Raw genomic sequence first — 23,774 nt, 5'->3', positions numbered from 1 at the left:
GGGAGGAGGAGAGTGACACAAGGGAAGAAAGGCTGGGGGGGGAAAACAATCCCTTCTTTTTGTACGAGAGCCTGTTTTGTGTTTTGCCTATCGAACTGAATACTGCCCATAATCAATAAATATTCATATTGATTGATATTGCTCGTGTGGACATTCGAATTTGTTTGTTTTTGAACCGTGGCGAGTCTGAACACCACCAGGCTCGTCACAACGCGTTCAAACCCCCTGGTTATTTTTGGCTACATTGCCACAGAAATAGGTTAGCTTTTCATATTTTGTTACTTGGATGCGATCATTATATCATATTACTTGGTTTTGTAAAATAATAATAAAAAAAAAATAGTAATAATCTTATCTTACATTCATTTCAAAGAATGTGATAAATATACAATTTATATGTATCACAGTCTTTGAAGTTAATGTAAGATGGACTATTACATATTTCAATTATTATTATTTTAATATGGATAAGACCACTATGCATGGACCACACTGACTCTAAGATCATTTAAATGAACTGTAGATTACATTTGGTGTTTGGATGAAATTTGTGCATAAGGGCATTTCATGAATCATGCATGAATGAGACTGCAGTGACTTAAGAAGTCTGCTGCAGGCAAGCCAACCTCTAGGTTTCTCTCATCCACCAGGCACTACAGAAAGTTACAATCTCCCTCTCCCTCCATTTTTAACACATTCACGGCCAGGGGTAGCTGTTTACCTTCTGGGTAGAACGCCAGCGCTTTGTTCAATGGGGTGCTTTGTTCACTTGCGAGTGCTTAAAATATATGAAATATTATAGCTATGGATCTAATACAGCCGTCGATTGTCAGTGAGTTGCTTCTAGTCAACATGCACAAAACAGATTGTTTTTTCATCCGTACATTTCCGTTTTATACCGTTTTGAATAAGAGTATAGTTTTGGAGATGTCTAGTAATTCCACAGAAATTCCGCGATAATAGCTCTTATAGCTCTTATATGCCCTCAGGTCGCTACAGGTCCATCCTAACCAGTCACACACGCTTCACAAACAGTTTTTTCCCCACAGCAGTCCGAACACTGAACACCCTGGCCCGCCCCCCTTTGCACAGACGGGCAAGCATCTGTCACTGACTGACACGGTTACCGTCCTATATGTATTTATGTATATATGTATTTATTGTGGGATTGGGAGGTGGGAGGGGGGCGTTTTTGACGTTTTTGATGTTTGATGTCTGTTTCATGTTTGATGTAACCAGTGCTTAACAATCTGTACCGAAAACAATTACCACCAACCATTGTTGTGTGGCATTAAAGTATCTTGTATCTTGTATCTTGTATTCTTTTGAATATGAGTACAGTTTGGGTGCTTCTGAGTAATGTTTGTGGAAGAAAAGTCTGCACACCGTCTAGTGTTCCCAAGTTTTAATGTACTTGAACACAACGTTTCGGCCTGTGGCCTTTTTCAAGTGTCCACTTGAAAAAGGCCACAGGCCGAAACGTTGTGTTCAAGTACATTAAAACTTGGGAACACTAGACGGTGTGCAGACTTTTCTTCCACAAACATTACAGATCTAATTCGAGTCTAGCACCCGTGACTACATTTGGGATGTGCGTGAGTCTTTTCTACTGCTTCTAAGTAATCCCAGGAAAATCCACTTATCACGTTGTCATTTTTCGCCTGATTATCTAATCATCCTGAAATCAACGCTAGATTATCGTTATTATCCTTCCTCATGCTAGAATGAAATGTGGTTTACTTTAGACCGGCGCACCCCCCCCCCCCCTTGTCTCTGATGTAATGCAAAAAAAATAATCCAATTATCTGATCGCCATTTGAAGTACTGGGTGCAGAGGTCCGTGCCACGTTCTCCAGAATTGCATATGAAGGAGGGGGGGGGGGGGGGCAGCCTCGTAGATGTATCGTTGTAACAGGTTACCTCGCCGGAGTATTTAAACCCTGCCCACACGGCTCGGCCCAGAAAAAAAAATACATGGTTTCCTAATGGAGTGCAATAGCGGCCACATGTGTTATGGGGCGGGCGGTATTGACTGTCTGCAAACGCAGACACACTCAGAACAGCATGCACAAGGTGCCTCGATGAATTATGAATGGCAATAGCGAATAAAAAAAACGAGTTAAAAACATATATATACGTGATTGGCCGTCAAGCGCTGGCTCCCAATCACGTATATATACGTGAATGGCCCCGGATGTGTTAAAGGGCAAGCAATAGACATAAACATTGGCACATCAGCCAAATATTCAAAGACCTTTTCATTACACATGCTCAGAAACCCAGCAGTAGAATGCTTAGGCACCTATCTATTGGCAAACAATGCTGAGACAAACTATTTTACAAATCATTCTGTCAGATTACATTCATTGATTTCCCATCGTAGAAGACTTTAGTGACAATAAGGCTGGTTAGCATAACGTTAGCTTCTAGCTCCAGTAGAGAGAGGGAGACCAGAGTGGAGAGCGTCTCAGCCAATGACAGCACGACATCGGAGGCCATGTCAGTTTGTCGCGCTACAGGGTGGGGTCTTGCCTGGAAAAGCGGTGGGATTCATAATAACATGTAACTGACCCTCTTTTCTTGATCCTCCAATCACAACTGTTGCTTCAGTTGTGATTGGAGGATCAAGAAAAGAGGCTGGAGTATGAGATGGGTAGATTTGTCTCCCCCAGTGATTTTCCAACCTTGAGCTGCATTAAACATTGTAGTAAGTAGCTGTAAAACATGGAAACTGTGTTGCCTATATAGTGTATGGTTAAGACTGAGTACCTTGTCATAATCGTACTGTGAAGAGCAGCGTGAGTCAAAGCGGAGGTAGAGGCAGCGGGCCCCTGGGATGTGGACCGTCTCCTTGAACTTATAGTTGTCCCGCACCGGGTGCACCGTCTCCACGGTCTTCCCAGCAGCCCATGGGGCAGGGATCTTCAGCCCGGTCAGGAACCCCGGCTCTTCCCGCTCATCAAGGATTCTGAAGCTGGAATACGAAATCACAAAGCACATTATTTTTTGTTGTTGTTGATCATTTCTTGTGAAAAACAGGCAACACCGATAGTGGATTTTGAGAAAACGTACTTGTCCTCAGAGGCAGATGCTTTTGCCCCTTGACCCAGGGAGCCACCCGTCAGAGGAGACCCTTCAGTGAAAAGTGGAGACTGGGTCTTCAGTAACAGGGCAGTCTGGGAAACAAGCAGGACAAAACATTATGACAGCTTCCCTTACCCTGCCCCCACAACTACACGAGTCAAGATAAATAAATTCAATTAAAAAAGGAGAGAAATCCATTTTGTAATGGTTTGAGCAGCACTCCAACCTGGCTGGTGTAGAGGACCAGCTGAACCAGCTGAGGCATAAGGGCGTCAGCCAGCGTGAGGGTCTGGAGGTTGGGGTGCATCAGGGAGGTGAGCAGTACTGGCAGCAGGTGGCCCAGCATGGTGGCTTTGGTCACCTGCTCCAAGCCTTTCAATCTGGGTGTGAGAAGAGATCAGGAAAAACAGTTGGATATTGTAACACTTCCTTAGAATTAAAAGCTTAAAAGGAACAGGCCAACATTATGGGAAATGTGCTTACCATCTTCTCCAGAGTCAGACTAAAGCGGATATGGACCACTATCCTAGCTTAAAGCTCCGGGAGAGGTTAAGAGCTAGGCTAGCTTTCTGCTGAACGCAGAGAGAGGAAATTATTATCCATCTTCTTGTCTGACTCTGGAGAAGACGGTAAGCACATTTCCCATAATGTTGGTGTGTTTATTTAACACATAAAAAAGGGTTCGCAATGGTAGCACTTCTAGGCTGGGCATCAGACAGAAAAACAGTGGACTGACGGATAGAAAAGAGGGGAGAGAAGAAATACTCAAGAGTTAAGTTTTAAAATGTAATTAAATTCAATACAACTTTACTGTCCAACCAATATAAAAATTGGTTTCACCAAGAGTAATAGTAGGAAATGATAAGACAGAAAATTACTCACATTTTACACTAATACACCAAAAGGGACACACAGACAAACACCGACAAACAGACAAAAACACAGACAAACACAGACAAAAACACAGACAAACACACACAAACACAGACAAACACACAGACAAACACAGACGAACACACAGACGAACACAAAAGAAAAGAGCCTTTCTAAAAAGCATGCAAGGGAGAAGCTCCACACCTTGTTTCTCTGTCTGGGACGTCACTGTTGATGAGAGCTGTTGTCACCTGCTGCAGAGTCTCCAGCACCTCGTCACATCCAACCAGGATCTTAGTGGCGAGGGACAGTATGCTGCTCTGCAACTCCTGCGAAACACACGCACACATACAGTAGCCACACACTTCCATAACACTGCCTCCAACACTTTCCAATTGCAGAAGGACTGGATTTATACTGTATCTCTTTATTTATACAGTACATATATGTATATCACACATATATAACTGTACCAATATTTATCTATGAGACCTTTTCAAACACGACAACATAAACATTCTAAATGGGCCGAAGTTTATTTTGTGTCGCAGTGTTTGCTAATACAGCAGCCGACAAGAAATACACATCGAGCCCAAGCTGTTCCCATAGCAACGGAATTCCTCTGAAAAGGTTGATAAGCGTGAACTTCAACATTTTCACAGATTTAGTGAGATTACTGTATGTTCTGCTTTGATTCCCTCCACCAATAACCTTGACAAGCAATACTTAGAGACGACACATGCTCACTTGGTAGATAGTAAGTATCGCAGTGGTTATTGACACAACAGCAGAGGATACGGAATCGCGATGCCGTGCCACAGGAGTGCATCCATGTCTCGTTGCTCCAGGTGTTTCTGGGGGACAGACGTCTCACATGGACGGACAGCATTAGGGGTATTTAAAGGGGGTGTTTACCTGTACCTTCATTGTTTCCCCTTGTAGGGAGTTGTCACTGTCGTCGCTCTCGTCGGGGCGGATTAGAACGGTGTTACTGAGGAGGTGGTTCTGGACGGCCATGAGGTAGCGCAGGCTTGGCGAGACCACCTGACGAGAGAATAGTACAGCCTCTGAGTCAGCGTGAATACAGTCTGAACACGGGTGTCGGCGGTCGGCACAGATGACATTTAGAGCGGGTGAAACTGATATGCGTACTGGCACAGTGGAGAGAAGCTTCTGGAAGTCGTCCCTGGCAACTGTCTGACATTTGGTGATGAGGAGGCAGGATTCCCGGACGACAGTCTTTAGGATGCAATGCAGTAGTTCATCACTCAGTCTAGGAGTGTTAGGCAGAGAGATGATTTACAATATGAGAGGCATCTAGCTTAGGGAGAATCTGTAATGCTGTCAAACAGTGACCCTTGGGCAAAAGAGCCCCGCTTGGTATTGCACTTTTTGTTTACTTTTTTTTGGGTCTGATGTGTGTGCTGGAGAATAGTAACTTATTATACTGTGAATTTCTCCAGACCTGTCTTGGCAGAGCCTGAGGTGTGGCCAGAAATATCACCCCCTCCCCCCCTATCCCCACTCAACTCCAACCCACACATCAGACCAAAACAAAAAGTGTAAACAAAGTGCAAGGTTAAGGTATCAAGTTATTCCATGGTTAGCAAAAGTAATGAGTTATTTTTTTTAATCTTTGAATGAGAGGGAGAAGGCTGACCTGTAGTGGTCATCATCCTCACTCCCAAATCGATTCTTCTGCAGCTGATCAGCCAAGTTAGTAAGGATGACATCACGTAGCTGGGACAGACCACTGTTCCTTTCACCTGAGAGCAACATACACGCACATACACACGCACACACACACACACACACACACATACATACAGTACATAAGTACTCAGGCCTAGATGACACGACAAGGACAATACAATACAAGTATCCTTGACAATCATGCAGACGTTTGGCAACCATTGAGCCAGCACTGGGACCACAAACCCTGGACCAAGCGGGCATGCTGGTCTTGTAAAACAGTGGTCCCTCAACTGCCCATGAGTTGTTTAGCTCAGCAAATCATGCCTCCACCTCGTAATATACAGTATATGTACACCTTGGCTGAATTACCACAAAAGCACAGGTTGGACACCCTGGTATTTCAATGATCGTCTCAACACTCACCTTCTGTCAGAACCAGCTTCAGTAGTTTGCTGAGTTCAGCCTCCCCCTGATACAAGGTGTTCAGGCCCGAGCTTCAGGGGTGGAGATGAGGGAAAGACACACAGGCTGTTAAAACACAATTAGAAACAGCTACACAGGACAGATCATTCAAGTTATGAGCATTTCCTATAGGTGACATCCACTGTTCATCTTAAATGTGCGTGTTCTGATGTGCTGGCTTTACCTGATGGCCATGCACACTTCTCCCTGGATCTCTGCACCTATTTGGTCCACTGGAGCCATGAGCAGTTGCCACAGGAGCAGACTAGACCGACGCACACTCTCTCTGTTCTGCTCCGACTGGGGGTTGAAAAACTTGAACACCACCTGGAGAACAGAGACAATAGAGCATTAGGAAAACAGATCATGTGTATTTGTTTCTATTTGTGTAGGGTGGGGCTTGCGGGTGTAGTTTGTGTGTTTTCTGTTGAGATTTAGAAAACCTGAAAACAAGAAAAAGGACAACATGTGACTCATTGTCTACTCCAGACGTGGACCGTCTGCCTGACCTGAAACACCACCAGGATGCAGCGAATGATGCAGGTGTCTCCGTTGACCATGGCCTTCTCCATGATGTCACAGATGCTGCTGAAGTGGCGCGCCTCGATGGGGTGCTGCTTGCCCAGCAGGGTGCCCAGAGGCAGGCTGCTGCTGCTGGCCGCCAGCAGGTTGAGCTGGTGGATACACATGGCACCTACATGATGGAGCAGCTGGTTGATCACCTCTCCGGTGGCCACCGTCTCCTCTGTGGTGGAGTGAGGAGGACATTGAGGTGAGAAACTCTCAAAAAAATTTATAAAAAAAGGGGGGGGGGGGGGGACACACATCCTATTCCTACGGTCTAAGATATTCCAAAAATATCAGCTATCATTTCCTAAACCCACGGAAATACCATATTTTCATCAGTCTTAAAAATGTGGCTGCCGTTCTCCTTTAACATCACATGAAGATTCTGAGGAGCATTTGCAGGAGAACTGCAGTCTACCTTTGGGTTCTTTGATAACATGGCTGACGCCGAGCCTATGGCACACATGATGGAAGGCTTGGTTCCCAGGGTTGCACCACTGGTCCATGTAGTCACTGGAGCAGGTCCAGATCAAGTTGTTTAGGGCATCATAGCAGGCTCCTACAAACACACGGGATAAGGGACAGAGCATCACAGAGTTGTATCTACACTACGTCGGGACTAGCCACTGTGAGTTAAATATAAACCGGAGCCTACCCAGCCCTGCCACCTGGGCACCCCTGCCCAGAGAACTGCCAGGGGAATCGATGAGGTCTGCACGGCTGCTGAACTGACCATCGGCCAGGTTGAACACCAGGCTGGAGGCTAGAACTGATCAATACAAAGCGGTAAAGTGAGTCCAGTCAACACATTAGAAAAAGAACACAACAAACAGAGACAATACAGAAATGGCATCGAGGACGTTCTTACTTTTGAGGGAGGACAGGCCGCTGGTGCCTCCGAACAGGGAGCGCGTGGCAGAGCTCCCGGACACGCCGGGAGGCGAGGCCAACATCACCAGAGAGGTACCACACACATACATGGGCGTCTTCCTCAGAGTCTTCAGAGGGAGCCCACAGCTAGTGTTGACAGCTATGGAAGAGAGAAACGAGAGATATAACGACATCGACAGAAAACATTCCAGCACTGCACAATTGCACAAAATAGTACGACACACTGTTCTCTGTAAGGCATTTACCGGACTGTTCCTCCTTGACAGTGTTGGTAATGGCAGAGCCAGTGAGAGCGGCCAATGTGGCGGAGTGGGAGGCTCGGAAGCGGGACATGCGGCTCAACAAGAGCTCGTTCAGACACTTAGAAGACTCGCCCTCCTTCCGAGTCAGGATCACCCTCTCCTGCAAGATGTCTGCCACACACAGCCCCGTCTGCGTCTGGAACCAGGGGGAGGGAGAAGACAGGAGTGAGGAGATTATACCAAGGAAGCTGAAAATAATGAGCACCACTGGAAAGTGAAAACAATGAGCACCACTGGAAAGCTACGAGGAGCGTCCTCACCGACAGGAGAAAAACATCCATGAAGACAGAGTGGCCTTTCTGGGTCTTCTCGTTGAGACTGGCTGGAGACCACACCCAGTACAGGTAGGTTCCGTCTGAGCATAGGTGCAGCGTGGTCATGCTGCTGCCCACTGGAAAGTGGTGGGCTGGCATGGGCACAATCTGGCACACCTTGAACACACAGAGAACACCGTCTTACGGAGGTGGTCGCAGAATCAGAACGCATACCGCACTGGCGGGATTCACACAAGTCGATGTGACTTGAGCGAGTCGAGAGCAACTGTTGGCCTGGAGTGAAGTGCATACCTGGAGGGTGAAGGGGTCAATGACCTGGCACAGCTGATGAGGCTTGGCATCAAAGGAGGCGGGACGATGGAGAAGACGACCGCTGCAGAACACCACCCAGCCAGGCTCTAACTCCTCATTTCGACAGTACACAAAACCCCTGAGGCAAACACACAAAACACACTGCATTAGTTTCCTTATACAACAAATCTGTAGAATACTATATTTTGATTGGCTGAGATGCCTCCTCCAAGTCGCCAGCCACTTCTTTTCACCCGACAGCTAGGAGTTTCACTGGGAGAGCATAATGTGTGCAGAGCCCAGATCCTGTCCCTGCTGAACAGGCACCCCAACCGACCAGTAGGAGTCGCTATGGCAACGACCAGGACGCGTGAATATTAAAGGCAACCAACTTGTGTTCGGCTTTTCTCTGATTGGCCGCGCCCCCCCGCCCCCACGCGCAGGCAAGCGCAGTCGTCCCACGTCCCAAATGAAATCCAAGGAGCGCAAGCGAGCGGCAGCGCGGGCAACCAACTTGTGGCTGCTGTTCCAACGCACTTGTGTTGGGCTGCGGTAGCAGTGGAGCGCTATGAAATGCGCTGAACTAGAAAGCGTAACGTTATTATGTTTCGCGTTTTTAACAACCAACTACCAGATTCACTTGTGTATAAACAAAGCCCATACAGTTATGAAATGCGCTGAACTAGAAAGCGTAACGTTATTATGTTTCGCGTTCCATTGATTAACGCCATTACCTGCTGTGCTGTAGGAAGCAGAGGTACAGTAAGTTACAGTAGGTGTAGGTTACATGTTTAATACAATTTTTTAGATGAATGATTGTGCATATAATATAGAAAACACATCATTATGATATTGTCAGATGGCGCAAAATACAATGGTGAGCACGAAATATATCTCCAGTGATAAAACCCAGTGCTCTATGTCTCTATGATACACAGCGTGGATGGGCTTTCAGAGGGAGAGGCATGACTTCGCGACAGCCATATTAGACACTCACTGTACATCAGTGTGGAACTGTAACGTTATATGTTATTTCGCCCGTGGAGGCTGCTGAGCCTGAAGCGCCAGCGGGGCGACGCGGTGGTTTATCCCCGGCTTCCGTGCGCCGCCGCCGGCTTGACTCGGTCCAGCTCCAGCAGCAGCGGCCGTGCTCCGTTGTAGAACGAAGCCCTTCAATGACAGAGCTCGCTTTCAGAGGGAGAGGCATGACTTCGCGACAGCCATATTAGACACTCACTGTACACCAGTGTGGAACTGTAACGTTACATGTTATTTCGCCCGTGGAGGCTGCTGAGCCTGAAGCGCCAGCGGGGCGACGCGGTGGTTTATCCCCGGCTTCCGTGCGCCGCCGCCGGCTTGACTCGGTCCAGCTCCAGCAGCAGCGGCCGTGCTCCGTTGTAGAACGAAGCCCTTCAATGACAGAGCTCGCTTTCAGAGGGAGAGGCATGACTTCGCGACAGCCATATTAGACACTCACTGTACACCAGTGTGGAACTGTAACGTTATATGTTATTTCGCCCGTGGAGGCTGCTGAGCCTGAAGCGCCAGCGGGGCGACGCGGTGGTTTATCCCCGGCTTCCGTGCGCCGCCGCCGGCTTGACTCGGTCCAGCTCCAGCAGCAGCGGCCGTGCTCCGTTGTAGAACGAAGCCCTTCAATGACAGAGCTCTCATATTTTGCGAATGCAGAAACTATATCTTAAATTATGGCTATGTGTCTAATATGGCTGTCGCTTATCAATGACTTCGCGACAGCCATATTAGACACATCGCCATAATTTAAGATATAGTTTATGCATTCGCAAATAGGTGGTGGCACTGTGGCAGCATTACTAACAGTAGCGATTTTTATTGTTTTGTCATGACCAAACATAATCCCAACATAGATAGGAGGTGTACTGTATGTCAAATGTCGGTCATGTGGTGGAAGAGTTTAGTACAGTCACACAACAGAACACCGCTGTAGTACAGTCACACAACAGAACACCGCTGGTTCGACCAGCGCTTCTGCCGCGCCGCAAGGGCGTGTGCTAGTGGATTGATTGATTGGCCGTGTGGCCAATCAGAGAAACGCTGAACGAAAAGCTGAACACAAGTTGGTTGCCTTTAATATTCACGCGACCAGGACTCGTATACCCACTGGCGCCCCATCCACCAAACACCATTGTGTTCGTAGGGATGGCTGACCAAGCCGGAGGTACCGCTGCCGGGATTTGAACCCGTGTTTCTGCGGGGGTAGGCGAATGCTTAGACCTCTACACTACCCAGATGCCCCTTGTCTACCCATTTTAACATATAGATGCCACTTGTGGCTGCACCTGGCATCAAACATAGCCTACAATCTGTTTAGGATAATAATCTTGTGTGGACATTGTTTTAGAGTCAATGAAACAGTTGGGTATAAGCCATGTTGACAAGCATAGTAACATTAGCTTGCTAGCTACAGTAGTGGTTATGGGGCTGGACAATTTAGTTTTTTTTTTGGTTTGTTTATGATTTTCTAAGTTGCACAAGCCACTGTATGTATGGAAAATGAGGAAAGGTCCTTCATTGTAAATGTGCTTTGCCGTAAGTAAAATGCACTTGGCTTGCACCGTGGTTAGTTACTTTACCTCCACAGATAGCATTTAGTATACAAATACACACTGATCCTTCTTCATGTTCCTAAATAATCATTTGAACCACAGACACTGAAAAACAAAGGGGATTGTATTGTAGACTGGAGAGAGAAGTCCAGGGCAGAAGGTGGGGCCATGGGATAAGGGATGTGGGGTATCTTTAAAGGGATAAGGGATGTGGGGTATCTTTAAAGGGATAAGGGATGAGGGGTATCTTTAAAGGGATAAGGGATGAGAGGGGTATCTTTAAATGGATAAGGGATGTGGGGTATATTTAAAGAAAATTAGGGATGTGGGGTATAATTAAAGGGATAAAGGATGTGGGGTATCTTTAACACTTTGAATGCCACTCACTGCTTTTCTCTGGTTTATCCCCCGACCGTTGAATGCCACGTCACGAGAATACTCAGGTTTTTTTCTTTTTTCTTTTAGCGATCTGAAATCATATTGCATCAAGCGAGCCTACCGTTGGAGATCCAGGCACCGCCGGCGCTCAGATGTGAAAAAAGCGCCCCCTATCGTCTCCCAGATGGTAAATCACCCTTTTGGATTGGACTCAATGAAAGTGAATGGGAGAAAGGATTTCTGACTCCACATTTTACTTCTCACTGATGTATCGGGGGTCTACCAGAGTTCATTCTGGAGCCTTGGTGCCGCGGCGAATATGTGTTCTACTGTACACACGATGGATCAATCAAATGAGCGATTTTTTCGAATGGCGATCGGAAATTGGAATAAACCATTTGGATACCATCTATGTTATCAGTCTTAGGATAATCAGACTCGTTTTCACGGATATATAAGCGTTTCCCCTATATGTGATATAGCTGTTTTGACTGTAAAAGCCATCAGGAAATAAGAGCAGCGATTATCAGCGCGCGGCACGAGCTTGCGTGCGCACACATATACTATCGATCATCTAGCGTTTATTTGAAAACGATTCATAAATAGGCAGACAAATGACAACGTTCTAGAATATTCCAGTAAAAGACGATTATCATAGAATGTGTTGTTTTTTCCGTGAAACGAGTGATTTTCAAAATGCTATCAAACTGAAATGAAGCGATAAAAAAACAATCTGCTTTGACAATGTTGACTGGAAAATGATTCTTTGATAAGCGACGGGCAGATTAGACACATAGCCATAATTTAAAATATAGATTAGGCAATATTAACGTTAACATTGGAGTGGATGGTGGCATTCAAGGGGGTAAAAAGGAAAACACGGCTGGCAATCAAAGTGTTAAAGGGATAAGGGATGTGGGGTATCTTTAAAGGGATAATGGATGAGGGGTATCTTTAAAGAAAATGAGGGATGAGGGGAATTTTTAAAGGGATGAGGCGGGGTATTTTTAGTGTCACACACTGTACGGTCCCTCTCTCTATTCAAAGTGCTGCAGATTCAAGCAGCGAGTCAGGGGTGTCACATTACCTCAGTGTCCCATGTAAACCAGAGCCCAGCTTGCTGATTCCTCTCCCAAAGGAATTAGTGGTGTACAGATAGAGGCCATCTGTGGCGAGGCAGCGCCCCAGGTCTGTGTCTGCAACACACAGGGGGAGAGAAGCATGTGAAAAGGAAGGCAATAAGGGACACACAGGAGAATTGGGATGTAAACCCCGTCGTGTGTGGGTGTGTATGTGTTTTTTGTTTGTTTGCATGTGTATTGTGTTCATGTGTGTGTGTTTGGGGGGAGGGGGCGCAACATGGGAGGGCACAATAACAGGAGAAAGCAGGATACAAAATAATGTAGAGAGACATCTGTTTAATGTCTAGTTGTAATTTACTTAAAGGGGACATGCATTGCTATTCCTAGCACTATTTGGGCAACTTTACACAATTCCTGTGAGTCTATTGAACACATCTGTAAGCTTTTATTCAAAAAAAGTAATTGTTTTATATTTCTAATCAAGTACTCAAAAGCTAAAATTTTCTCACTTTGGATTTTCAGGCTGTGTTGGCCTGGCTCCGCCCATAAGCACTGTGTAAATGAGTCTGTGCTACTGCTGCTTCCCCGCGAGGTCCAGGTTGTGTGTAAATGAGTATGTGCTACTGCTGCTTCCCCGCGAGGTCCAGGTTGTGTGTAAATGAGTATGTGCTACTGTCTCGCACGCGGTTTGTTTCCCGACAGAAGCGCCTCTCTCTCCGCCTCTCTCTCCCTCTCTCCCTCCCTCCCTCCCTCCCCCTCGTTGTCTGCCTCGCTCTGTTTGAGGAAGTGTCGGGTTACATTATCTGCCTCGCTCTGTCTACTGTCGCTGTCAACCGGGCATTAGTTATGCAAATCAGTGCTATATTATCGTCAGGAAAACAGTCAAATCAGAACAGCTTAGTTGAGTGAGGGAGGATCTCGTGAACTCGAGACTAGACTGATGAGTCAATATGGTAATTGGAGACACAGACCCATTGATACTAACCCGTATTACTATAAAACCATGCTAAACACAGAAAAAAGCCATTTATAATGCATGTCCCCTTTAAGGGCAGCAGACAAGAGGGTCAGTCCCAGTGGGATTCTTGAATTGCCCACTTTGCAATGTTTGTGCCATTTTCCATTTGGTTGCAAAGAAAAGTGCGGTCTAAAATAATAATAATAATATTATTATTATTATTATAGAAAATTATCACTTGTTTCAGTATCTTTAGCATAAATAATATAAAACAGTCACGTCAAAGCCCACCAACAGGCATTAGTGAAACTAATCAAGAAGGAGTGTTTTGTCTGGCTCTGACTGGGGGCTTGTCCACACCTAGACTGGAACTTTTGAAAATGTAGCTTTTTCTAGGCATCTTGGCCACATGCAAACCTTTTTAACAGTGTATTTGTGTGGACGGGTGGATATAAAAAAATTCTCTTTTTTGCTATGCTGTTCATTTGTTAAAAAAAATAAAATAAGTATTGCTTATTTTTTGGTACTACTTCATGATGATGCTGCTGCTTGGCCAAACATGTCACTCATCTGTGTTGTAACAGAATAGAAAGGTGTGACAATAAAGATCATTATGATTCACTGTAGAGATCACCCCAATAAAAGCCACTGGCTAAAGGTCTGGCTTGCTGTTCTGTGATTATTATCTTCTGTTAACCGGCCACTGTTGTAAAGTCATCAGCCAGCATAAACCTTGTCACTTCCCAGTTTGCCACGGAAGCGTTTTCAAAATAAAAGGTATTGAACAATACTATCGTCACAGTCCACAGTCCGTATCGTCATCCCATTTTAGTATCACCATGTGTTGTTTCACAATATATCGTTACACCTCTAATACAAATATTTTTGAAAACAGTGTTTTATCTGAGTTTTTGGCCTCCCGTCCACATGAGTTTTAGGCAGGGATGCAGGGATGCAGTGGTGGGTGGACGGGGTACCACGCCGTCCTAGTAGTTCGCTGAGCAGAAGTACGCGCAATCGCGCACGGATGTGTACGCGCACGGATGTGCACGCGCGCACACACACAAAAATGCTTTCACAATTGTCACTGGATTCGTCACGCCTTGCGCCAAGTACCCGGCGGCCGGCACTTATATCACCTAGATTTTGCATAATAATAGGATACCGATAGCATAACAAAGAACGAGAAGAGCCAAACCAAAATACAAGCCTGTACCAATTGGTGGGGGTTTGCTTGAGCTGTGGAACCAAATGGTCCCGACTGGAAGGATCAAGGATGAGGCATTAAGTTGTACTTCAGAAGGAAACTGTCCTTCTGTAAACTAAGTTACATTGTTAATTTAGTTTGTATTTACTTTTCTAGTTTAAGTTCATTCAATTAAAGAAATTGTAACTACAACTAGACAATTCCGCGCAGGGGAAATTGTGAAAGTGTGGGTGACGCCTGTGCACCGCCGGCCAACGGGAGAGGGTCTCTCGCGAGTCTCTATGACAAACGGTTCAAAGGATACAAAAAGGGGGCGCGGCCTAAGGATCGGGGGAGTGGTCAACATAGACCAATGAAAGAGGATATCCCTACTGAGTGCAATGACACAACCCGCAAGTCGCATAGCACACTATTACACTATTACACACTATTACACTATTACACACTATTACACACTATTACACTATTACACACTATTACACACTATTACACTATTACACACTATTACACTATTACACACTATTACACTATTACACACTATTACACACTAATACACACTAATACACTATTATACACTATTATACACCATTATACACTATTACACTATTACACACTATTACACTATTACACAAGCACACTATTACACACTATTACACACACTATTGTACTGAGTACAATGGCACAACCCGCAAGTCTCTACGACAAACGGTTCAATAGATACACTGAGGGGTGTGGCATAAGGGGGTGTGGTCTAATGATCAGGGGAGTGGTCAACATCGACCAATGAAAGAGGATATCCCTACCGAGTACAATGGAACAACCCGCAAGTCTCTACGACAAACGGTACAAGAGATACACTGAGGGGGTGTGGCCTAAGGGGGCGTGGTCTAAGGATCGGGGGAGTGGTCAACATCGACCAATGAAAGGTGGTCAACATCGACCAATGAAAGAGGATATCCCTACTGAGTACAATGACACAACCCGCAAGACAGAGGGCGCTGTCAAGCAATTCAGTACTGCAACACAGAGGGTAACTTAAGGGTTAAGTCCAGGGGAGGTCATTGGCAGGTCAGCTGAGCCATGAGCCACACAGCTGTTAGGCTGAACCAATCATGCATCAGGTGATGCAATCACGAATGACTTTGCATTTTCACTTTGAATGTATTCCAATGGGGGCAGATGCATGACTGCATTGTCACGATGATTAAAAGCAAACGATAAGAGATGAAGCGTTGTGACTCGCACATGAGCACTTCAAGGAGTAGGCGAAGGGTTGTGTGCGATATTGTGGCATTCCGTCGACAATTGTGGCCCTGGTGGCGATCGGAACAGAAGGGGAAAAAAGCTAAAAAATCATTGTATTTCTAGAGTGGGAATACATTGGTGTCTATGGGGAGGAGAACCTTCAAAATGGTCATCAGTTGAGATAGAAATGTCCAATTCCATTTATTTTTCTTTTGTGAGCAAGCTGACAGCCATGTCGTTTTGATGCGTTTGTTTTTTTTCTACGTCCAAAATTGAGATCACTCTCGCAATTTACCCAAGGTAGTGGGAAAAAAATTATTTCAGCTCTCGCACTCTAACTTGCAATGCATTTCCAATGGGAACGAAATGTTCCCGTTTAAAGTCGATTCGTAGCCAAACGGTGCGGTGAGTTTGAATAGCGCTGTTGCCATAGGCAAGCCGGTCATTTTGATACCTTTCACGTGTATGGGGCGCGAACGCTCTGGCACGAGTAGTGTTTGCAAAATCGGTGGAATAAAGAAAGAATAAATAAAAATACTATAGATTACTATAGTGTGGGTGGCAACCTGGCTTCGCCAGGTCACCCACACTAATTACATTTAAAACATTGTTTGTTTTTCAACCATATCTGTTGACAATATAATTTCTTTATATATTGAAGGCTACATCCTGCTACCTTTTTCAGCTTCTCTATTTCAAGGCAATATTTACAAAAACTAAACTAAAACTAGTAATTTCCTATACAAACATGTTTCCTACTATTTATTCTGCATAATAATAATCTGTTCTGTGTGCGCGGCGTCCGGGCAGTTCCCATATTACGACTGCACCACTGGTTTAAGGTCATGCCATCAGGTAATTTCATGTGAGCGTTTTTGCGTTGTCGCATAGACAGAGATATTTTCCAAAATATGGACAGGATTTTTTTCTGAAAACAAAAAGGAGGAAAAACAGTTTTCAAAAATACCTGTGTACGTGTGAACAAGGCCTGAAGCTGACAGACAATTCAGAGGGTGATATCAGTCTGTGCACCTATAGCTACATGAAGCTGCAGAGAATAGAACCACCGATCTGGAATCACCGGCGATAAAAACTGGTTTGGGATCAGCGCGCTTATTCCAGGATACTTCATGCATACACTACCCTGATCAGCTTGCAAAGCTCTACAAGGTCAGCTAATCGATTTGGAGAAAGTGAGACGTCACCCTCCCTCCCTTCCCCTGCACTGTCCCCTGCAGCCCTCACAGTCACTGCGCTTATCTCTGGAGCTCTGACTGGATGAATCGCGAAGACAAAGGGCAAGTATAAATAATCTAAAGGTGAATAAATAAGTCATAACGAGGGGCAGTATTAGAGGGGCGGACACAGTCAATCTGGCTCTACATTCATAGAGCTAAATACTAAGTTATGCAGTACATGATATTATACATGCAACCACTCTGATATTCCTAATAACTACAGGTATCTATTAGGGCTGTCAGTTTATCACATTAATTAGATTAATTAATTACACAGCAAATTATCGCGTTATGAAAATTAACTCAAAATGAATTACATTTTTTTTTTAAATCATCTCATTTGTATCTCATAAGAATGTAGAATACACATTTACAGAGTATTTTTTTTTAATGTGGTCCATTTGCATGTTCTTGGTATCTGATTCTAGGGATATCTATGAATCTCAGGGAATGTATTCCCAGTGTCAGAAATACTGTGGGCTAGATCCACAAAGAATGGATTGCACGGTGCAAGTTGCACCCTTACTTACAATTCATTATGAATTTAAAATGGGGGACCCTGATGTAAACAAGACGAAAGTCTTTCTCTGGTCTGCATCCCCTTAACAATTGTGTGTATTGAGCCGTACTGTATTGTACCCATTCTGCAATCTGTTAATAACATTTTCATTCAATCAATCAATCTGCGCGGTGATTGATTGAATGAACATTTTATTTTGAGTAAATTGTAATGAACCAAATGAGAATATCAATACATTTTTTTAATCTTTGACTGTGAATAACACCATGCTCAAATTGACCAGACCTGAAAAATCTAACCAAATTAATAGATGGAAGATGATTAAACAGAAGGTTTTGTAGATGCAGTACTGAATTCTGCCATCCGGACACATGCAATTTGAAATATGATTATAGAATATAGAATATCAGGCATAAAATGGTTATGCAATTAAAATGCGATTAATTAGATTAATTCATTACAAATCCTGTAATTAATTGGATAAATTTTTTTAATCGCCTGACAGCACTAGTATCTATACAACCTTTATAACTACAGGGTTCCCCAGAGCTTTTTATACATCCACTAAGGTTGGACCAAGTACTACTCAGTCTCTGACCCTAACATCCGGTGCTCAGCCAAAACAGCTCTTGCCGAAAACTGGGACGTTTACATTGTAACGCACCTCGTTGAACGGTAAACGACATATCATGGTACAGTTACTGGCAAAAGCAATTATAAAGGGGAACTCCACTCAAATTAAATATTCTAATATGTTATTTCCAAGACAGTTCAATCAATACTTTGTGAACATGAGCTACTTACTCTCTCCCAAAGCCAAAAACCAGAGAAGTAAGAATTAATCTTGTGACGTCATGAAAGTATGGTGCTGCAGCAATGACTGGGAGATTTTGTGGACCTACAGAATGTTCTGTTTTTATAGTTAGCTTATTTCTATAGTAGTGGTCTCAGCTCTGGACCAGAAGATGTACAATGTATGTACTCAAAATATTCCGCTGGGTGCTCTCGGTGTCATTTATCAAATCTTTCCAAATTCATTGTCTATGGAGCAGCTTCAGAGTTTATACTTGATGACATCACAAGTTTGAGTTTTAGCACTCTAGTTTTTGAATTTGGGAGAGAGTTGCTCATTTTCACAAATATTTTGTACTGTCTAACATGTATGAATTCCTGTTTAAGCTTAACACCAGATCAGCTATGGGCATGCATCACACCACTGCTTGCCCCCTTTCTCTGAAGCACTTCTCCACTAACTAATTATACAAATGTAGGAAGAGAAAGTACATGATACAATTTGTAATACTACAAATACAGCACAGTGCATGGTCATTGGCTGTTGATGAGAACAATTCCAGCTCGAAACATATTGTCTCAATGTCCAAATGCAAATGAGGATCATGAACATAGAAAAAGAAAAAAGCAGCATAAAAGTGGCAAACATGTTACCTTTGCACTCTGGCCCTCCAGTAGCACCATCGGGTGTGGGTAACATGTCCTCGAAACCCCAGGACACACTGTGTTTACCCCCCAAGAGGCAGGACGGAGAGCCTGGCCCTCCTTCCAGGACCAAGAGTCTGAAGGAGTACAGATGGGGAGACGGATCACACATCCAGAAAATGACTTGGGGAACCACACATCACACAATGGGCATATTATGAATATGAATCCTAGACTCACCTATATAGCACATCTGCCACAGGGAGTTGGCCCAGGTCTGTTTGTTTCTGGAGGAGGTGAACAGTGTGGATGAAGGTCTTGAGAGACCCTCTGAGTAAAACAAACAGGCAAATTAGTCTGGTAGACACCAAACTGAATACAAGAGGAAGTCGTCATCAGATACATGTGAAAGCGCACACAGAACAGATTATTATTATGCAGAATAAATAGTAGGAAACATGTTTGTATAGGAAATTACTAGTTTTAGTTTAGTTTTTGTAAATATTGCCTTGAAATAGAGAAGCTGAAAAAGGTAGCAGGATGTAGCCTTCAATATATAAAGAAATTATATTGTCAACAGATATGGTTGAAAACCAGGTATATGTACAGCAATATGTCGCAATCATGTGTGCCAATATTATATCAATACAGTGACGCAAAGTATGGATATCTAAACGTTTTTTTACTTGGCAATAGAAAATATTGGAATGAGGTGAACAGACAAAATGTTATCTTATTATTAGACCAAACAGATGATGTGTCTATATATCTTGTGTTAGGTTTTCCATTGGGGACATCATTTGAATTACAAAAAAGTAATAAATCACAATATATCGCAATATTACAATATTATGACTCAGTATCGTGTAATATTGTATCGGGGGCCTCTGGTAGGTACTGTACTATGGATTAATTAGGGATGTCCCGATCCGATCACGTGATCGTGGCCGATCATGTGATTTTCAGAGGATCGGGGGAAAAAATATATAAAACACCGGGAGTGATTTTTTATTTTTTTTAATTCAACAAACATGACCATGTTCACGTCTTAAACTCATACTGAGGCCTTAGTTTTGGTTTTAAATTACATATCATCATTAATTTATTTATTGTCACACAGAGCAGAAGAATTTGCCAAAACGCATTTCATTTGATTTACACCGTCACGCGACAGTGACGTGTGCCGAAAATAGAAGACCTACAAGCTCACAATGCGTCCGCTCCCGAACGCTCCCGAAAGACCGGCTCGTAACACCTGAGCAGCTAGACAAAATGGCCGAAGTTTGGAAGCATTTTAAAATTGAAACCGAAGCCAGTCCAATAGCCAGTTGCAATGTTTGCAAGGCGGACGTTCCGCGTGCGTTCAACGTTATGTGACTAGAGGAATGGGGGACGGCTGGTGCTCTGCCAAACAGCTGTTTTGAATGCCTCGCTTGAATGAAGAACGTTCACCTGGATAACGTCAACATTCGCTTTGTGAGGATTATTCGTCTGCGTTTCAGACCAAAATGGAGCAAATCATTACGTAATTCGAACACTTGTGTGAATGTATACTAAATGTGCAAACAGATTGAAACTTTGAATATTTCTCGTATGGTGAATGTAATGCGAGCCGCCGCGCTCGACTGGGGCTATTTCAAGGGAACAGAGGGGCTTGTCTCGCTTCGCCAGTTTCTGACAAAAATGCGTCAAATTGGTTACTAATGTGAAAGATCGGATCGGGAAAGATCGGTATCGACAGATACTCAAAATCACATGATCAGGATCGGATCGGGAGGAAAAAAACGGGATCGGGACATTATTACAGGATTAATACATGGCAGGTGGAGTGTGTGTGTGTGTGTGTGTGTGTGTGTGTGTGTGTGTGTGTGTGTGTGTGTGTGTGTCAGGGTTAGAAATTTTTAAAAAATTCCCAGGGCTTTTTTTGCCCCCCCTTAACACTTTGAGTGCCACTCACGAGATATCTCGGGTTTTTAATAGTGACGTTGAATGCCACTCACGAGATTTCTCGGAATTTCTTTTTTTAGCGATCTGAAAAATTATTGCATCACCCGAGCCTACCCGAGTATAGCCGAGCGGCGCCGGCGATCACTGTGGAAAAAAGCGCCCCCTGTCGTCTCCCAGATGACATAAGTGATTTTGGAATGGACTCAATGAAAATGAATGGGGAAAAAAATCCGGTACTCCACATTTTCCAGTCCACTGATCCAGCCGGGGTTACCACAGTTCATTCTGAAACCTCAGATCCCCGCGGATCATGGAGTTCTACAGTATCGCGTTGGATCCATACACGTATCGATCAGGAATTGGAATATACCAGTTGGATACCATCTGATGTCAGGTAAGGACTCTATGTTATCAGTGTTAGGATAATCAGAGTAAGTTTGATGAAGATATAGGCTGTTTTGTGAAACGTCTTCTTTCGGTTTCACTGTAAAAGTCAGAGAGGAAATCAACGAGGCGATTATCCGCGCGCGGCCGCAATGTGCTTGCGTGCACGTATAATATTGATCATCTAGCGTTTATTTGAAAACGATTCATAAAAAGGCAGACGAATATCAACGTTGTGGAATATTCCACTAAAAGACGATTTTCATAGAATGCTCCAGAATGAGCTGTTTTTTTATATCAAAACGGGGGCTTTTCTAACTGCTCTGAAACGGAAACGATGCGATAAAAAAACAATCTGCCTTGACAGCACTGACTGGAAAATAGTCTTTGATAATGCGATGGGCAGATTAGACACATAGCCATAATTTAAAACATAGATTAGGCAATATTAACGTCAACATTGGCGCCGATGGTGGCATTCAGCCGGTAAAAAGGAAAACCAGGCGTGGCGCTCAAAGTGTTAACACATCCTGCGCCATTCACGTTGTACGACGTGTTTCAAGTTCATGCTAATTCTGCCAATCCACGGCGTACGACGTTATTTTGATCATATTTCATTTTTTCGCCATGTTATACATATTTCCCTCACGGAGCCTGGTCTGATGCTGTGTGAGCCGGCACAACTCTGCAACGCTTCAATACTGCCCCCTGGTGGATGTTCGGCGAGTTGCCAAACCGGAAATGGCCGGTTGGATCTCGGTGCGTCTCCGAAATGCGTCCGGCCACTCGCTTATTGTTGCGGGACTGTATACACACGTCCCTGTGTAGCGATCGCTGCCATAACGCAATAATCGATACGATTTGGCCGTGTATTATGATTGATTATACAAACCGGAAATGGATTTAGGCGATCACCGTCAAATAAGTGGGATGTTTTTGCTCCAGTCTCATCGCCCAACGGTAAGAGGACGCTGACGTTACTTTCAGCCTGTTTGTTTATTATTATCCATGCAAACTGCTCCGATCAATATATCACCCATAATACATAAAGCATTTACCGACGATCACGGAATTATAAACGACCCCCCCCCCCCCCCGTTCACCCGCGCATGATCAGTCATAACGTTTAGGATCATATACAGTTGAAATTTTTTAATATAGCATGTAACGCCAACAAACGGCATTTGATAATCTATATATGCATTTATGCCTATATCTCACGTTCTAGGAATTACTGCAGAAAACGATTAAAACATATTTATATTCTAGACGGTATTTTCGTATGAACCTGTGAATGAAAAAGTAAAACGTTCCTACATCCTGAACGATAGATAATCGATGTTGAATGGGCCATAGTAATGTCAATTTAGCAATACAATTTAAAAAGTTATAGCCCTGCAAAGAAGGTAAACATCTCCATAGGCTTAGACTGGTGGCAGTGATCAAACATTGATGGATATAAGCGTGGCAGGGAATGTGTTAATTGATTTTCGGGTGCTTTTTATTTTATTTCGGGGGCACAGAATTTTTATGATGAAAATTAACATAAAGATTATAAAACATTGTCGACACTTTTTTTTACAGTCTTCGTCCCTATGTTTGATAACGTAATGTTAATGTCTCCATATATAGGACTCTACGCTAACCTTTTTCCCAAGGAGCACATGTGCTCCTAAATAAAATTTAAATAAATCAAATCTAAATACAAATTTAGGAGCACAGTGAAAATTGTAACAGAGTTTATTAACAAACTATTTATTACATGCATATTATACTGTGCGTGTGCATAGGGCCAAACATCTGTGCAAATAGCTAGGGCTGTCTTAAATACTTCGAAGCTTCGTTCGATGGCACAAGCTTCGAACATAAAAAAAAAAAAAAAAAAAAAAAATTTACTTCGGTGTGTGTGTGTGTGTGTGTGTGTGTGTGTGTGTGTGTGTGTGTGTGTGTGTGTGTGTGTGTGTGTGTGTGTGTGTGTGTGTGTGTGTGTGTGTGCGTGCATGCATGGGGCCATTGGGTGGGGCCGGGGGACAAATACACTGGAGGAAAGGAACCCAGCTCAGCTGCACTGCCCAAATTATATCATCACTATTGCCTGTTTGAAGGATATCATCCTCAAACACATATACACCACCTACACGCCTATTCTCAGTCCTTGCCCCACAATGGTGGAATGAACTACCCACCCCAGTTAGGACAGCCGAATCCCGTCCAATCTTTCGCCGTCGACTAAAGACGCACTTCTTCAACCATTATCTGAAATAAAATTTTAAAAATAAAATAAAATAAATCTAACCCTAACTAACCTTACTGTCATGCACTTGTCCTAATAAACTAACCTACACTGTAACACGCA

At 43.9% G+C, this 23,774-nt stretch overlaps 1 protein-coding gene across 1 annotated transcript in view; it reads right to left on the bottom strand.

The window, feature by feature from the left end:
* The window catches only part of hectd4 (HECT domain E3 ubiquitin protein ligase 4), a 167,118-nt gene that overhangs the window by 104,221 nt on the left and 39,123 nt on the right, over positions 1 to 23,774 (bottom strand). Inside the window, exons 3-21 of the mRNA XM_084328500.1 lie at positions 19,328 to 19,417; positions 19,097 to 19,224; positions 12,488 to 12,596; positions 8,441 to 8,579; positions 8,135 to 8,305; positions 7,818 to 8,010; positions 7,550 to 7,711; positions 7,337 to 7,450; positions 7,100 to 7,240; positions 6,624 to 6,859; positions 6,299 to 6,441; positions 6,076 to 6,146; positions 5,618 to 5,723; positions 5,110 to 5,230; positions 4,873 to 5,001; positions 4,162 to 4,286; positions 3,311 to 3,464; positions 3,073 to 3,176; positions 2,770 to 2,974 (exon numbers count right to left, since the gene is read on the bottom strand). Coding sequence (XP_084184626.1) covers positions 2,770 to 2,974; positions 3,073 to 3,176; positions 3,311 to 3,464; positions 4,162 to 4,286; positions 4,873 to 5,001; positions 5,110 to 5,230; positions 5,618 to 5,723; positions 6,076 to 6,146; positions 6,299 to 6,441; positions 6,624 to 6,859; positions 7,100 to 7,240; positions 7,337 to 7,450; positions 7,550 to 7,711; positions 7,818 to 8,010; positions 8,135 to 8,305; positions 8,441 to 8,579; positions 12,488 to 12,596; positions 19,097 to 19,224; positions 19,328 to 19,417 — 2,641 coding nt within the window. The remainder of the gene's footprint in view (positions 1 to 2,769; positions 2,975 to 3,072; positions 3,177 to 3,310; positions 3,465 to 4,161; positions 4,287 to 4,872; positions 5,002 to 5,109; positions 5,231 to 5,617; positions 5,724 to 6,075; positions 6,147 to 6,298; positions 6,442 to 6,623; positions 6,860 to 7,099; positions 7,241 to 7,336; positions 7,451 to 7,549; positions 7,712 to 7,817; positions 8,011 to 8,134; positions 8,306 to 8,440; positions 8,580 to 12,487; positions 12,597 to 19,096; positions 19,225 to 19,327; positions 19,418 to 23,774) is intronic.

This window comes from Notolepis coatsorum (genome assembly GCF_963971535.1).
Source record: "Notolepis coatsorum genome assembly, chromosome: 1".
In the NCBI taxonomy this organism is placed as follows: Eukaryota; Metazoa; Chordata; class Actinopteri; order Aulopiformes; family Paralepididae; genus Notolepis; species Notolepis coatsorum.
Note: the sequence above shows the minus strand (reverse complement) of the source record. Positions and strands in the feature narration are given on the sequence as shown.